This window comes from Gossypium hirsutum, chromosome D05, assembly GCF_007990345.1.
Source record: "Gossypium hirsutum isolate 1008001.06 chromosome D05, Gossypium_hirsutum_v2.1, whole genome shotgun sequence".
Taxonomy (NCBI): Eukaryota; Viridiplantae; Streptophyta; class Magnoliopsida; order Malvales; family Malvaceae; genus Gossypium; species Gossypium hirsutum.
Genome location: NC_053441.1, coordinates 32,663,240 through 32,679,056, shown reverse-complemented (window position 1 = coordinate 32,679,056; position 15,817 = coordinate 32,663,240). Strand labels below are relative to the sequence as shown.

Sequence of the window (15,817 nt, the reverse complement as noted above, 5' to 3'; positions counted from 1 at the left end):
GGAATATCTTTATCTTTTATTAAGTAAATTATTTATTGTTTTTATTTAGTATTATTACCATTAACATTAAGGTGTGTATTAAAGTAAAATTATTTAATTGATTCATTTTTTATTTTTTATTCTTTAATTGTCTATTTTAATTTTATTTTTATTTAAAGACATATAAATAAATTGTAATACAATGAAATAAAAAAATTTGATAACTTTTGCTAATAAAAAATATTATTTCAAACTTCACCAATGACTTACACCAATCAAGTATTCAAATTATTCAAATTTATCTTCTTTTGGGGCACAAAATAGCAAGATTATTGTAACAACACGTCACGAAAGTGTTGCCTCCATTATGAAGACTGTTCCAAGTTATCCTCTACAGACCTTATCAAATGATGACTGTTGGGAGCTATTTGCAAAGCATGCATTCGTTGGTACAATCCCAAGCATGCATCCAGATCTGATGGCAATCGGTAAAGCAATTGTCAAAAGATGTGACGGCCTCCCTCTGGCTGCAAAAACTCTTGGAGGTCTTCTGCGTTGTAATCTAGACACTGCTAAATGGAACAAAATATTACACAGCAATTTTTGGGACCTACCAAATGATATTCTTCCCGCATTGAAATTGAGTTATTATTATCTTCCTTCACATTTAAAGCGATGTTTTGTTTATTGTTCAATTTTCCCTAAAGATTACGAATTTGAGAAGGAAGAACTAATTCAGTTATGGATGGCTGAAGGTCTTTTAGAGCTTCCAAATGACCATGGTGACGTGGAAGAACGAGGTGATGACTATTTTGAAGATATAAGATTGAGGTCATTTTTTCAGCAGTCGAATGGAAAGAAATCTAGTTTTGTCATGCATGATCTAATCAGTGATTTGGCTAAATCTATCGCTGGAGGGTTTATTTGCAGATTGGAAGCTAATGGTGATTCTTGTGAAATAATCGAAAGGACTCGTCATTTGTCCAATGTCCAAGAATTTTATGATGTGCGACAAAAATTTCAGAACTTACCTGAACCAAAACGTCTGCGTGCTTTCCTAAATGTGAGTTCTTACTATTGCTTTGTTAGCAATGTGCTGATGCATGATTTGTTGATGAAATCAAGCTTACGAGTGCTTTCTTTGGCTGGGTATGTCAATATCAAAGAATTGACAAAAGAAATTAGTAACTTGAAGCATCTACGAAATTTGAATCTCTCAAAAACTTCAATCACAAGGTTGCCAAATTCTCTGTGTACATTGTATAATTTGCAAGCCTTGACATTGCATGGATGCAGTGGCCTTGTTGAGTTGCCGAGAGACATGGGGAGATTGATCAACATGCTTTATCTTGATATTAGGGGAGCAAAGTTAACTAGGATGCCAGAATGGATGGGTAAGTTGAAAGATATTCGAATCTTAACAGATTTTGTTATAGGTGATCAAACTGGTTCAGGCATTAATGAGTTGGGAAAGCTCAAGCATTTACGGGGAAGACTTGCCATTTCAAGACTGAAAAATGTTGTATATGCCAGGGATGCCAAAGATGCCAATTTGAAGGAAAAGGTTAATCTTAAGGAGTTGAAGTTGAAATGGGGTGAATATGATGATATTGATGGTGACTCAAAGCATGATAGAGAAGTATTGGAACAATTGGAGCCTAATACAAACTTGAAGCACCTAGTTATTGAAAGTTACAAAGGCACGAGATTTCCCGAATGGGTGGGGCATTTTTTCTTCTCAAATATGGTATCTTTGGAGTTGCAAGATTGTAAATTTTGCATATCTTTGCCTCCGCTTGGCCAATTATCGTCTTTGAAATCTCTCTCCATTTTTGGGTTCAGCGAAGTTGTAATGGTTGGTGAGGAGTTCTACAGTAATGGACAAGCTTCGACTAAACCATTTGGATCTCTTGAAATCCTAGTGTTTGAGGAAATGGCTGGGTGGGAAGAATGGTTGTGTAGGAATGATGAAGTTTTCTCCCTTCTACAAGAGCTACGGATCAAGGGTTGTCCAAAGCTAATCAAGTCTATACCTAAACACCTCCCCTCTTTAAAGAAATTGGGGATTGCAAATTGTGAGAAGCTTGAATGTTTTCTCCCAAGGACACCAAGCATTTGTGAACTTCAGTTAAAGAAATGCAACGCATTGCAATTGGAGCCATTGCCTTGTGGGCTTCGAGAGTTGGAAATTGGAGGTTCGAATATGAATGATTCCATATTGGAACAGATGTTGCAACACTGTACTCATCTCGACAAGTTAACTATCTCTGGTTGCTCTAATATCAAATCCCTTCCTGAGGATGGTGTGTCTATTACACTGAAAAAACTGAGGATCGAGCAGTGCAAAGCTTTTGATCATTCCAAAATCTTCTTGTATACATCCCTTGAATCTTTGGAGATAAAATATACAAAGTGTGGTCAACTGGAATCTTTCCTATTAGGATCGTTTCCTATTCTAAAGCATGTTGATATTTCTAGATGTGAAGAGTTGAAGTTTATTAGTGCTACTTTAGAGGGCTCTCACCACCAGCATCTAACATGTCTCAATTCTTTGGAAATATGGTGGTGCCAAAATTTGAGTTCTCTTCAAATTGAAGATGGATTATCTGTCACCAATTTGACACGACTTTGGCTTGTCGGTTGCCCAAGTTTAAAGTCATTGCCAGAGCAAATGCACTCTGTCTTTCCATCCCTTGAGGCTTTAAGAATATATGGTTGTCCAGAAATAGAGAGGGTTCCAAAAGAGGGTTTGCCCTTCAAATTAAAAGCATTTACAATTGGAAGCAGTGATAAACTAATTGGGAGCTTGATTAGGAAAAGGGAATGGAGTTTGTATACACTCCCTTCTCTTACATATCTGTTGATCGGGGGTTCAGAAGTAGAGATGGAGTGTTTTCCAGATGAACATCTGCTTCCCTCTTCTCTTGAAACTCTCTGGCTCTCTCAACTTCCAAATCTAAAGAGTTTGGAGTACAAGGGGTTTCAACACCTCACCTCTCTTTCCAGATTGCTTATCGACAGCTGTCCCAAGCTCCAATCCATGCCCCCAAACATGCTCCCTCCCTCTCTTTCTCGTTTGTGCATTAGTAATTGTCCTTTGCTGGAGGAGCGTTGTGAAAAGGAGAAGGGCAAAGATTGGGCCAACATTTCCCACATCCCTGTCATTGAAATTGGGGGTGAAGTCATGATGAAGAAGGGGCAGTGAGTGAGAAAAGAAGAAGTGCAGAGGGTGGTATTGCATTCATATTTGGATAGAGATGAAACAAAAAGTGTGATGTGTAAGTTTGGTAGAAGTAGATGAGGAAGTTATGTTTAATGTTGAATTACAGCATTCCACCACCCTGCTCATTCGCATCCAAATCAATGATTGCTTCTTTTTTATCTATTTTTATGGAATATCTTTATCTTTTATTAAGTAAATTATTTATTGTTTTTATTTAGTATTATTACCATTAACATTAAGGTGTGTATTAAAGTAAATTTATTTAATTTATTTAATTTATTTATTCTTTAATTGTTTATTTTTATTTTATTTTTATTTAAAGATATATAAATAAATTGTAATACAATGAAATAAAAAAATTTATAGCTAAAAAAAATATTATTTCAAACTTTACCAAAGTCGCACCAATCAATTAAATTTATCTTCTTTTTCAATTTTTTAGTTACATATAATATACATGTGGATAAATAATTCTTCAGAAAAAAGAAGTAATTTGACATATTTGTGGAGTAGAAATTCAAAAAATACATTTACTAAGATTTATTTTTCTATAATATGTTAATTATAGAAAATTAAAAATATTATATCAAAATTTTAAAATATATATTAAAATTTTTAATTCAAATTCAAAATGAATTTTTAAAAATTATATAAAATTTTTATTTTCTTAAATTTATGAAATTTTACTTTTATAATATATAAATAAATAATATTTGGTACACTATCAATAAAAATTTTAGATTTTATAAGTAGGGCCAGAGATTGACAAATATTTTATAAGGATATCATAAAATATTAAAAATGAAAATATATAACAATTTTTTAAGATTGCTTGTGGAGTAAAAAAATACAGCAAATATAAATTATATAAAATATAAATAACTCAAACATATCTACTTAAAAAATACTCAAATTAAAAGTTGGTAGGGCTTGACTGGTCAGCACTCGACCAACAGATAGTGCTTATGCAAAATGATTTATGGTATGTTTTGTTTATGTATAGGGAAAATTTATGCTGCATGTTGCTTGAGTTGGATGAAAGGCAAAAAATTCTTCATTGTAATAGCTACGAAGTAGTTTGCGGTGGACATGGCATATATCCTGTCTTGTTTATTTTTACTAATCTATCTCTAAATGTAGGTAAAGAGAGAAAAGCACATACTCTGAAATCAACTTGTACACAAACATTTTCTCATTCATAGAAAACTATTTGCCTTGATTAAAAATGTTTATAAGTCAAGGTGTCTAAGGATCAAAATGACTCAAAACAAGGGAGGAGACCTTGATTGACCTAGTTGTATCGCTACAAGTTCCTATTGTCGTTCAATTTTGGAGATTGACTTACTTGTACCGATACATCTAATCTCTTCAATCGAAATAAGTTTGTTGGAACAAAAAAAAATTCTCCCTAAAATCACCTGATTTGATAACATATACCAATTCATTTTCAAGGCTTATGGGACTCAAAATTCATGTTCCAAACACCATTTATGCTTGTCAAAACACATCCAACAATATGACAACCAACATAATCATAGCCTTTCCAAATTCAATCATCATAATAAGTTTACTTGGCACACAAGAAACACGTGAAACTTGTAATAAACATTGTATAAAGATTTGTGCATAGCATCTTAACCCTATATAAGTACCATTACATACATATATACATACCTAGACTACAATTTCTCAACATTATAGATACCACATCATCAAATGACTCCAACATCTATCATGCCAAACTCATCTAATTATTCACAATGAATAATTAACTTAAATGAAGTTGAGCGGTAATCTTTGGATGCCTTCGAGCTAAGCGATCCTAATCTATCTCCACTTGTTACATGAATAATTTATATGATTGATTGCAAAGTTGGTTGGCATCCAAATGAATGATTGCTTATTCTTGTATGGGATATCTTTATCTTTTATTAAGTAAATTATTTATTTTTTTTATTTAGTATTATTACCATTAACATTAAGGTATGTATTAAAATAAATTATTTAATTGATTTATTTTTTATTCTTTAATTGTTTATTTTTATTTAAAGATATATAAATAAATTGTAATAAAATGAACTAAAATAAATTTACAGCTTTTGCTAATAAAAAAATATTATTTCAAACTTCGGCTTACACCGATCAATTATTCAAATTATTCAAAATTATCTTCTTTTTCAATTTTTTCGAATCGAATCAAGTTTTGCTCATCACTAATAAATGATATTTTTTAATAAATAAATAAGTGAGCTTCCATGAAAGTTTTTTTTTTGTAACAACTATTTTTAAAAAAAAAAGATTAATACAAAATCTATATTATTAATAAAATTTCTGCTTTAGTTTATGTAATGAGTTAACTGAGTATCAATTTAGGTAAGAAATTGTGGAAATGTCTTTCCGTAATTAAAATAAGCCATATTATTTGGAGTATTTTAATCTTTTCATTTTAATAAAAACCAATATATATAGTGAGATTTGAATCCACACCAATTGGATTGCTAAAACCTTAAGTTTACCGCTTAACTTTTTTTTTTTGGTGAGAAGAGAATGCAAACAATTAAGCTAAATTAAAAGGATGTTCCCTAAACAATTGCAACCCATGCTCCTTATTAAAAGCTATTTTGCCAATCTATCAGCTCTTTTGTTTTCTTCCTTAGTGATGTACTCGATTACCCAGTCCTCCACATTCTTTAGGAAATGATGGATCCGCTTGATAAGCGTCAACGTAGAAGGCGTTGAAATTGAATCTTGGATAGCTTTAATAGCTTCCAAACTATCTTTTTAAATCAACATTGTATGACCTTGCTTCTCTTGCACATGTGTTAGACCATCCAAGATACCCCATAATTTAACCTCAAGCTAAGCAGGTCTATGCCCAAACACTCCCCTCTTTAAAGAAATTGAAGAATGCAAATTGTGAGAAGCTTGAATGTTTTCTCCCAAGGACACCAAGCATTTGTGAACTTAAGTTACAAAAATGCGATGCAATGCAATTGCAGCCATTGCCTTGTGGACTTCGAGAGTTGGGAATTCTAAGTTCAAAATATGAATGGTTCCTTATTGGAACAAATGTTGCAACATTGCACTCATCTCGACAAGTTAATTATCTCATATTGTCTTGATATCAAATCCCTTCTTGAAGGTAGTGTGTCTATTGCATTGAAACAACTGGACATCTACTGGTACAAAGTTTTTGATTATTCAAAAATATTTTTGTATACATCCCTTGAATCTTTGGAGATAGTCCATATGAAGTGTGGTCAACTAGAATCTTTCCCATTAGGATCGTTTCCTATGCTAAAGTAAGTTTATATTAGGGGATGTGAAGACTTGAAGTTTATTAGTGCTACTTTAGAAGGCTCTCACAACTATCATCTAACATGTCTCAATTCTTTGAAAATATATTCTTACCAAAATTTGATATCTTTCCAAATTGAAGATGGATTATCTGTCACCAATTTGACCCGGTTTACGCTTTCGATTGCCTAAGTTTAAAGTCATTGCCAGAGCAAATGCACTCTATCTTTCCATCCCTCTAGTATTTGTCAATATGTGACTGTCTAGAAATAGAGTGGGTTCCAAAAGAGGGTTTTCCCTCCAAATTAAAACAAATTACATTCTCTAGAAGTGATAAACTAATTAAGAGCTCGATAAGGAAAACAGAATGGAGTTTGCATACACTCCATTCTCTTACGTTTTTCATGATTTTGAATTTAGAAGTAAATTGTTTTTTGGATAAACATCTGCTTCCTTCTTCTCTTACATCTCTCGACATCTGTAATCTTCTAAATCTAAAGAGTTTGGAATGTAAGGGGTTTTAACACCTCACCTCTCTTTGTAACATGTCCATCTTAGACTGTCCAAACCTTCAATCCATGCCACCAGACATGCTCCCTCTTTCTCTTTGCAATTTGTGGATCTTAGATTGTCCTAACCTCCAATCCAATTTCAAAAAATCGGTGGCTAGACCAGACCAATCGGGTCGTCATTGACCCGGACCAAATTGGTACCAGTCGAACCGACTCGGGATGTCGTAAGGGTGTCACACCTACATCACCAGACACGACATGCCAGTGGCTACGACAACGGCATCTCGGTGGTCAGCGACGGTTGGTCATCGGTGGTTTAGCAATGGAAGAGTTACACTCCTGTTGAGACTCTACCAGAGAATTTGATTTCAGATTAATTATTCCAAAAATAATATTATTTTAATAGTTTAATATTAAGTTTAATTTAATTCTTATCTTAAAAGTATTTTATTAAGTTAATATTAAAGTGATTATCTTAATATTAAATTTAATTTAATGTTTATCTAACATTATATTATTTTAATATTAAAATAATTAAGTTTAATCATAGTTGAACTCTCTAAGCTCTCCCTATATAAAGAGAGCATTGGGTCATTATTTATACACACTTGAATTTAAGAAAAAGTTGCAAAGAGAAAATTCTCTAAAGAGATTATTTCAAAAAAATTTCTAAAAATATTTTTTTGATTAATAAATTGACCAAAAAATTTAGGGAAATTAAAAAAATTACCCTACTGGTAATTTTTGTGAAAATTTTTCTGATTCGAATCATGCCCACACTTGGGAGACTTAAGCTTGAGGATAGCGGAGAAGACTACTTAGTCGAAGCGCTCATCCTAGACAAATCAAAAAGGTACAATTTTGATTAAGTGTATTACTTTAGATAGCATAACCAATATCTTGTTTTGAAAAAAAAAATTAAAACTCTAATTATCCCTAAATTTATTTTCCATTGCGTTTTCCAAACTATATTTTCCAACAATATCTTCACTTATAACACAATGTTCAATACCAGTTTGAACATGCATAACATTATTAAGAGAATAAATATCGTTAGATAAAACACCATTTCCAACAAGTTCGGATTTATTAAATAAACTGAAACTAATGTTTGAAAAACTAAAACAATCCCTAAAGGGTACAAATCTTGTAATAGAAACTAAATTTTTAAGAAAAACTAGGAATATAGAAAGCCTTTTCTAAAATTAAAACAAAGTCACTCCTAAGTACTAATTCGCATGTTCCAATTGCTTCCACATGTGACTCCATCTTATTTCTTGAATAGATGTGTTGCTTAGCTCCCACCGGTTCCCTCTAGTTTATTAATCCCTGTAAGGAATTTGAGATATGGATTGTAGAAACAGAACCAATGCACCATGTGTTATAACTAACACTAACCTTATTAGACTCAAAACAAACAAGTGAGATTGATTTACCTTCCTTTTTAATTCAACTTTTAAACTTGACATGGTTCTTCTTTTAGTGTCCATTCTTTTTACAAAAGAAATACTTGGACTTTTTCTTTATGTCAGCTTGGGTTGCATTTTAGCCTTCCCCTTTTGCTTGGCTTGGACTGTCTTCTTTTCTTAAGTAACTATCATTGCACTCTTTCCCATCTCCAGTATAAGTCTAGCCTCCTCCTAATCACACATGGTCAAAAGCTCATTGATAGACCACTTATCCTTATGTGTGATATAGAAGATCTTAAAAGGCTCATATTGAGGTGAAAGAGTGTTCAATATAAAATGTACCAGGAAAGATTCAGACATTTCAATCTCAAGTGTTCTTAATCGAGTTGCTAAATCTCTCATCTTGTTGATGTGATCACATACACCTTTCACTATAGTGAGCTTCATTGATGTGAACTTCATGGTTAAGGTGCTGGCTAATGACTTTTGAGTTTTTCAATAGCCGCTAATAATTCTTGAACATTCACATAACACTCAATTGAGCCACAAACATTAGCAGGAACCTTACTCTTTATGAACATGATACTTAATCGATTAGATCGCTCCCTTTTTTCATACAGAGCAAGATCAACTTGAGAGCTAATTTCATTAATGTGTGGCTCAAATTTCCTTATGGCATAGTCAATATCCAAGCACCCCAATTGGAGAAGAATACTCTCCTCCCAGAAGTTAAAATTCTCACTAGTTAATTCAAGGGTATCTACTTTATTATAAGGCATAATCACAAGTTCTACAAAATAAATGGACATACATGCTTAACAAAAATTTAAGTGAAACATAGATAATAATTTACCAATGCAAATTATGTAAATAATGAATCTAGTGACATAAAAATTGTTTGCGGGCTAAATTTTTAATTTAATTTGATCCATTTTATGATAGAATTATTTATTATCCTTTTGATAAAAATTATTAAATTCATTTTCATAATTCCTGTGGGTAACTATGAAAAATCATTTAATACTTTTATCTTAATAAATTATGCAATGAGATTTAATACCTATGCTTTCCGTATGTGATTTTTAACTTAAATAATTTTATTTAACTAAAGATGTTGTGGTTAGTCTTTAACTAAATAAAATTATGGAAACCACTTAGCTAGATATTAAAACTTTATTCAAGATTGTTGCTAAGCCATTTTGCAACATCTAATATCTATAAATCTTATGAGATCCTTACTACGATAAATAATTTCATTTAACTAAAGTTGTTGTGACTAATTCTCTAATTAAATAAAATTATTTGGATCATTAGACATATATTTTATAATTTTATTGCTATACACCTTATGCAATAAGCCTAAAAATTTTATAAACCTAAAAAAAATGTGTGTAACTAATAACCAGATAACTTACATACAACCATTTACTTCTAGCACATAAAAAAATTCAAACAACAAATTGCTAATATCTTTCACTAAAACATAATTAATTTTACAAATTTACTTTAATAAAATCTCACAATTTTGCACAAAAATCTACAATAAAAATTCTCAAAAAAATGTTTAAAAATAATTTAAGAAACATGGAATCGTTATTTTGGGGAATTGGCAAACTTTTAAAATTGAACAACCGAGAGATTAAATTGGCTTTGATATAAAATGTAAGAATAAATGGATTAAATGTTAAAGTGTAGCGTAAAGGGCCGAACATAAATACCTTCAGCCATTGCTTGTATTAAATGCCAAAAATTCAAATGTTGTAACATCACTGATCAAGCGCGTCAAACAACCGACGAGAATGTTGTATTTAGCTATACGAAAACACGAAAATAAAAAAAACACAGAAATCACCAAATTTTTCTAAGCACTCGAAAACTTCACTAAATGAAATTGTTTTCAAATTTTATTTTTAGTGCTTAAGAACTTTATACTTGAGGGTATTTAAGATGGTGGTTTCCCGTAAAAACCATAAATTCATGCCTCACTATCACAGAAACAACATAAAAGTGATGGGCAAAAAAATGGAAAACATGGGAACAACCACGAACCATTCACGTCCAACAAAGATAAATAAATAAATAGTAATAGAATACAATAAAATAAATTTTTTAACTTTACTAATAAAAAAAATATTATTTCAAACTTCACAAATGATTTTTTTTCCAATATATTAAAATATTTTTAAATAGATATTTTAGAGAAATATAACATCATTAAAATAAATATCAATCTTCAAATGAATAATAAAATATATTCGAAAAAGGTGACTTAAGAAAAATATCACTCTTTCAAGGAATTTAATAAATGATTATGATTTACAATAAAAATAAATAATTTTTTTTATATAGAAGATAATATTTAGCCCATAGTGATATATTGTAAAAAAGATAATATATGTTGTCAAAAGAAAAATACAAATAAAAAGTGTTAATTCAAATTTCACTTATTTGATATTCCAAATAAATAACATGGGAAGTCTAATAATTATAAAATATATAAAGAGTAGAAATTTGTTCTGAATTTCAAATGGATACTTATAATCATAACACATGAACTCTACTTATTAAGTAGCTAAATGAATAAAAAAAATTGATATAAACTAATTAAATTGTAAAAAAAAGCAATAGATTCAAAAATTATAATTCAGTTTAGTTAACCCTAAGTTGTTTGTAGGCCAAGATATGTTTAATTTTTATGACAATAAATTTCTAAGTTTAGCGTTTTGAGAGATAAGTTTAAAGACGAGAAATTTAAAGACACTTTTGTAAAGATAATTTTAAGCAATTAATTTCTTTTTGAGTTTCAAATAAATATATATGACATGTGATATAGTTTAACACGATGATTTGAGAGACAATTAACAAGGCCTGCTATATCTGCTTTTGTAAACAATCTATCATCAAATATATGTTGGAGATAGCTCAATGATATTAGAAGAAAGTTCAAATAGGAATGGAACCAACGTGAACATGGTAATTCCGAAACTCAAAGGGCACTAACACCTTTATTTGTTGGAGGTAAGGTTAAGAAAACTTACAAGCAAGTTTGAATACAATATGGTAATACAAATTTACTGAATGAAACTAGTAGTAAAAGAAAGGTTTTACAAATTACGGAGGATGGTGGATGAGAAGTAACTTAGAGAAAAATTTCAAAACCAACTTGAATGCCCTTCTTAGGCTTCCTCCATCTCCTTTTATAGGAGAAATTTTGAACTCTATTTAATTTCATTTGAATCCCACACAGTTTTTTTGATAAAGATGATGCCTCATATTTGATTTGGTTATATTTTTTGTCCTTATGTGATTGCTTCCATGTTACTTCCTTTTTTTTTGTTTGGACATAGATGTGGTTGCTTCTACATTGCTTCCTTTTTTGTCTGGATGTAATTGTGATTTCTTTCACGTAGCTTCCTTTTTTGGTCTTTTTCTTTGTTGGTTTTTCCCAAGTAGCTTCCTTTGTCTTTTGTTTTATCCTTCTTAGATATTATTTAGATTCATTTCTTCAATTTCATCTAGATTTAATGAATCAATTGACAATCTTGGTGAGTTCCAACTTTCCCATATATTTTTTTTATTTCTTCAATTATATAAGATGGAAAATCGTCAATCTCCATGTCAGCTATCTTTTTTAATAGTTGAACAGATTCTAGACTTCTATCATCCTGGCAATATCCAACTCCAATATCATATGCCCATATTCTTTGTCCATCAGTCCAAAAGCAATAAGATTTTTGCTGAAGTAGATATTGGGCTTTGGTCATTAAATTTATTCTTGCTTGGATTTGATAACAACTGGGATTATTATAACAGTTGTCAACATTTTCTGTCAAGTGTTCTTTCTCCTCTTTAGCTACTAATAAGTTGGGTCCTCTGATCATTTTTTTAATGGTCCATATTTGATATGGCTATTAAAATTTTTCTTTTTCAACTATACCAATAAGACTATTGATTTCAAGATGAAAGTAATAATAAAAATCATCTTCATATACCATACGTAATAGCATAGTTTTAATAAGTACAGAAAAATATTTTAATAAATGAAAAGAAAAATTTTGAATTGTTATTTCCTTAACAAAACCCTATTCGATGTTGCTTATTTCAAATGATTCATGATCGAGTCTTAACTTTATAGTAGGGAATTTTTCATCTAAATCATTTGTAAAAACATAAGCTTGTAGAAATTATTTAGAAAAAGCTTTCTGAAATTGAGCTTGCTGGTTGCGAATGTCTCCATTTGTTTTTGTAAATCTTTCTACAGGCAAGATATTTCTAGCCTTATTATATAAACATAATCTAAACATTTTATTTATAATTGAGTTATTTGTTCCCTTGTTAATAAAATACTAGAATATATCAAGAAGATTATTTATCTCCTTAATATCTAAAAAACTAATTTCTAGTTCTTCCCAATCTCGATATAAAATAGATTTTAATAATAAATCATGAGCTTCTTGTTCTTTAGTTGTTTTTTCAACTAGAAATTGTGAAAGCTTAGTAAGAGCTCTTCTTAAATTTGCACTTTGCTCGGTAATATGGGTTTTCTATATTTCATTAATAAAATTATATAATTCTAATGGTAAGTCTAGATTATAAAAATATTTTATTTTCTAAATTTGCTGTGGTTTCAACAAATTTTCTATTGCACAAAATCTTTCTGCTCGTTTTATAATTTCAGCATAACTGTGTATGCTGAATTTGGATCTTGCGACTAAGGTAATTAACTTACCGGTTGTTGTGTAAATGAGAATTAAGTTCCAACTGGTTGTCTTACCATTGGATATGGAACAAAATATCATTGATTAGGATAAAAAGGTACTTGAGAAGGTATTGTCACAAATCCTTGATTAGGATTTATTGATTTGAAAGTGTTCCATTTGTTAGGCTTTTTATGAACAGTAGTCCATTCACCAACTTTTTCTACAAGTTGTTTACCTCTATGCATAAGGCCTGTTAAGATAATCAACAATAATTTTGTCAGTTCCTTTAACATATAAACTTCAAAATTAAAAGTACATAATTCATTATACCACCGAATTCTTCTAGGTGCAGTTTCCAAACTTTTATTAGTAACGAAATGTTAAACTGCCTGATTATTAGTTTTATGATAAATTTTTCAGATGCTAAATATATATATATATTCATTTCTTTATAGCTAATAATTCTCTTTCATATATGACATAATTAATTTCATTCGGTTTAAATTTTCTCGAACTATATCCACATATTAATTCTTCGCTATTTATTGTTCTAGCTTTTAAAATACAACCCAAATGATTTTGTGAGGCATCTGTTTCTAATTAATTTATATCCTTATTTAGGTAAATAAACTTTTGGGATTTGATTGATTTCAAATTTTAAATTTTTATAATTTTTAGTCTATTTTAGACCATATAAAGGGTTTATTATTTTTTAAAATTTTTCATATAACATATCTATTTTTTTTCATATAAGTTAGGAAAGAATTTCTTCTACAAATTATAATTCCTAAAAATTGTTGAAGCTACTTTTTATCTTCAATTTTTTTAGGGAATTCTTTTATTTTTACCATAATATAATATTGTAGTTTAAGACCATCTGCAGATAATTTTAATCCTAAAAATTTTATTTCTATTTTTTCTAGCTCTATTTTCTTAGGACTTAGTATGATTCCATGTTCTATGAATTCTTGAGAAATGATATTTAAATGTTTTCTATGTAATTCTAATGTATCTGAAAATATCAAAATATCATCTATATAAACTACACAAAAAATTATTTATTAAATATAGAATCTATTCATCTTTGAAAGATTTGTGGTGCATTACATAATTCAAATGGCATCACTTTTCATTGATAATTTTCATTAGGTGCACTAAAGGCTGTCAAAGGTTTGGACTCTTTTGTTAGCATGTTTTGTCAAAATCCTGATTTACAATCAAATTTACTAAAATATTTCACTTGTTTAGCCTGATTAATTAAAACATCCTTTGTTAGAATAAAGTAACCATAAAAAATGATATTTTGATTTAATCTTTTATAATTAATGACCATTCTAGCTTTTCCTTCTTCTTCTTTTTTTTTTATTTCGACATGATTTGTAACCATAAAGGTTGGACTAGAAAGTGGACTATTAGTTTTTTTTCTATTAATACTTTTTTCTAATAATTTCTTAATTTTTATGTAAAATTCTTCTATATCTTGTTTAGTGTAGATCATATGTTTAACTCTACTAATTTAATTGGGATTTTCTAATTTAATATGACAATATCTAATATTAATGGTTCTTCACTAATTTTAAATAACCAATGACTTGTTTCAAGTTGTTTAATTTGTTCTTTACTTGGTGGTGAAAATTTTTTATCACATATAAATTTATAATTTTTTACTAATAGTATTTCTATAGAAGTTTTTTCTACAGATAACATAATTATATTTCTATCAATAGAAAATGACAAATGTTGATATATAAAATTATTACCTAATAATATATCTCCGTGCATTTCTGGAAAACATAATATTTTAGGTATTACAAATCTTACATTATTTATGTAAATTGGTACGTTTCTAGCTTTATATTGAATTATGATTTCGTTACCATCTACTCCTGTGGCTCTTATTAGACGCTTCAAAGGTTCCCATTTTTCTAAAGGAATGTCATTTTTTCTACAACTATTAGTTGTAGCTCCAGTATTAAGTAAAGCATATAAAGAATATGTTTTATATTCTCTAAATTGAAATGTAAATTCAATATATGTGTAATATTTTCTAGATTAGAAATTCGAAAATATAATCACATCACTTGTTCCAAGTTTCATTTGTTGGAGTGTTATTGAAGTTTGTATTTATTCTATTCTAGTGTTTCTAAAAGATACAGAGTTTCTACTTGGTTCTGTGGGAAAAATAGGAATATGAATTGTTCTCATTCCTATTGGTGTTAAAGATATAAAACTTCTACTTGGATTTTCCTCATCTTCCTCTATTTGAGTATGAGGGTAAAACCAAATTGTCGAAACCTTTTTGGAAATCAAATTTTTATTTTTTTAAAAACGAAAATAGAGTTACCAGCAATCTTTTTATTTAGGTGTGATTGGATCACCTCAAAACTTGGTAATTTCAATAAAATGTTAGATTTATTAAAATGATAAATTTTGGTCTACAAAATCCATAAAATGAGTTCAGGAGTCGGTTACGTATGAGGAAGGGCTAGCACCCTCATAATGCCCAAAATTGGTACCTAGTTGATTACTTAATGTCTTGATGTCAAAAATTGAAAATTCGAAGAGAATTTAAAATACGATCCCTCTTTGTATGATGTTATTTGATGGTATTGAAAAGTCCCAATCTAAATTAAATTTTTAATGAGGAGGTGTTCTCATTTTGGGTCTATCAAGACGAAAATCATATACCATAAGTTG

At 29.7% G+C, this 15,817-nt stretch overlaps 1 protein-coding gene across 1 annotated transcript; it reads left to right on the top strand.

Moving 5' to 3' along the window:
• The first annotated feature begins 198 nt into the window (after positions 1 to 198).
• On the top strand, positions 199 to 3,468 carry LOC107902435 (putative disease resistance RPP13-like protein 1). The gene has a single exon (XM_041094733.1). It carries the CDS (start codon positions 347 to 349, stop codon positions 3,182 to 3,184), a length of 2,838 nt encoding a protein of 945 aa, XP_040950667.1. The 5' UTR covers positions 199 to 346; the 3' UTR covers positions 3,185 to 3,468.
• The last annotated feature ends 12,349 nt before the right edge of the window (positions 3,469 to 15,817 follow it).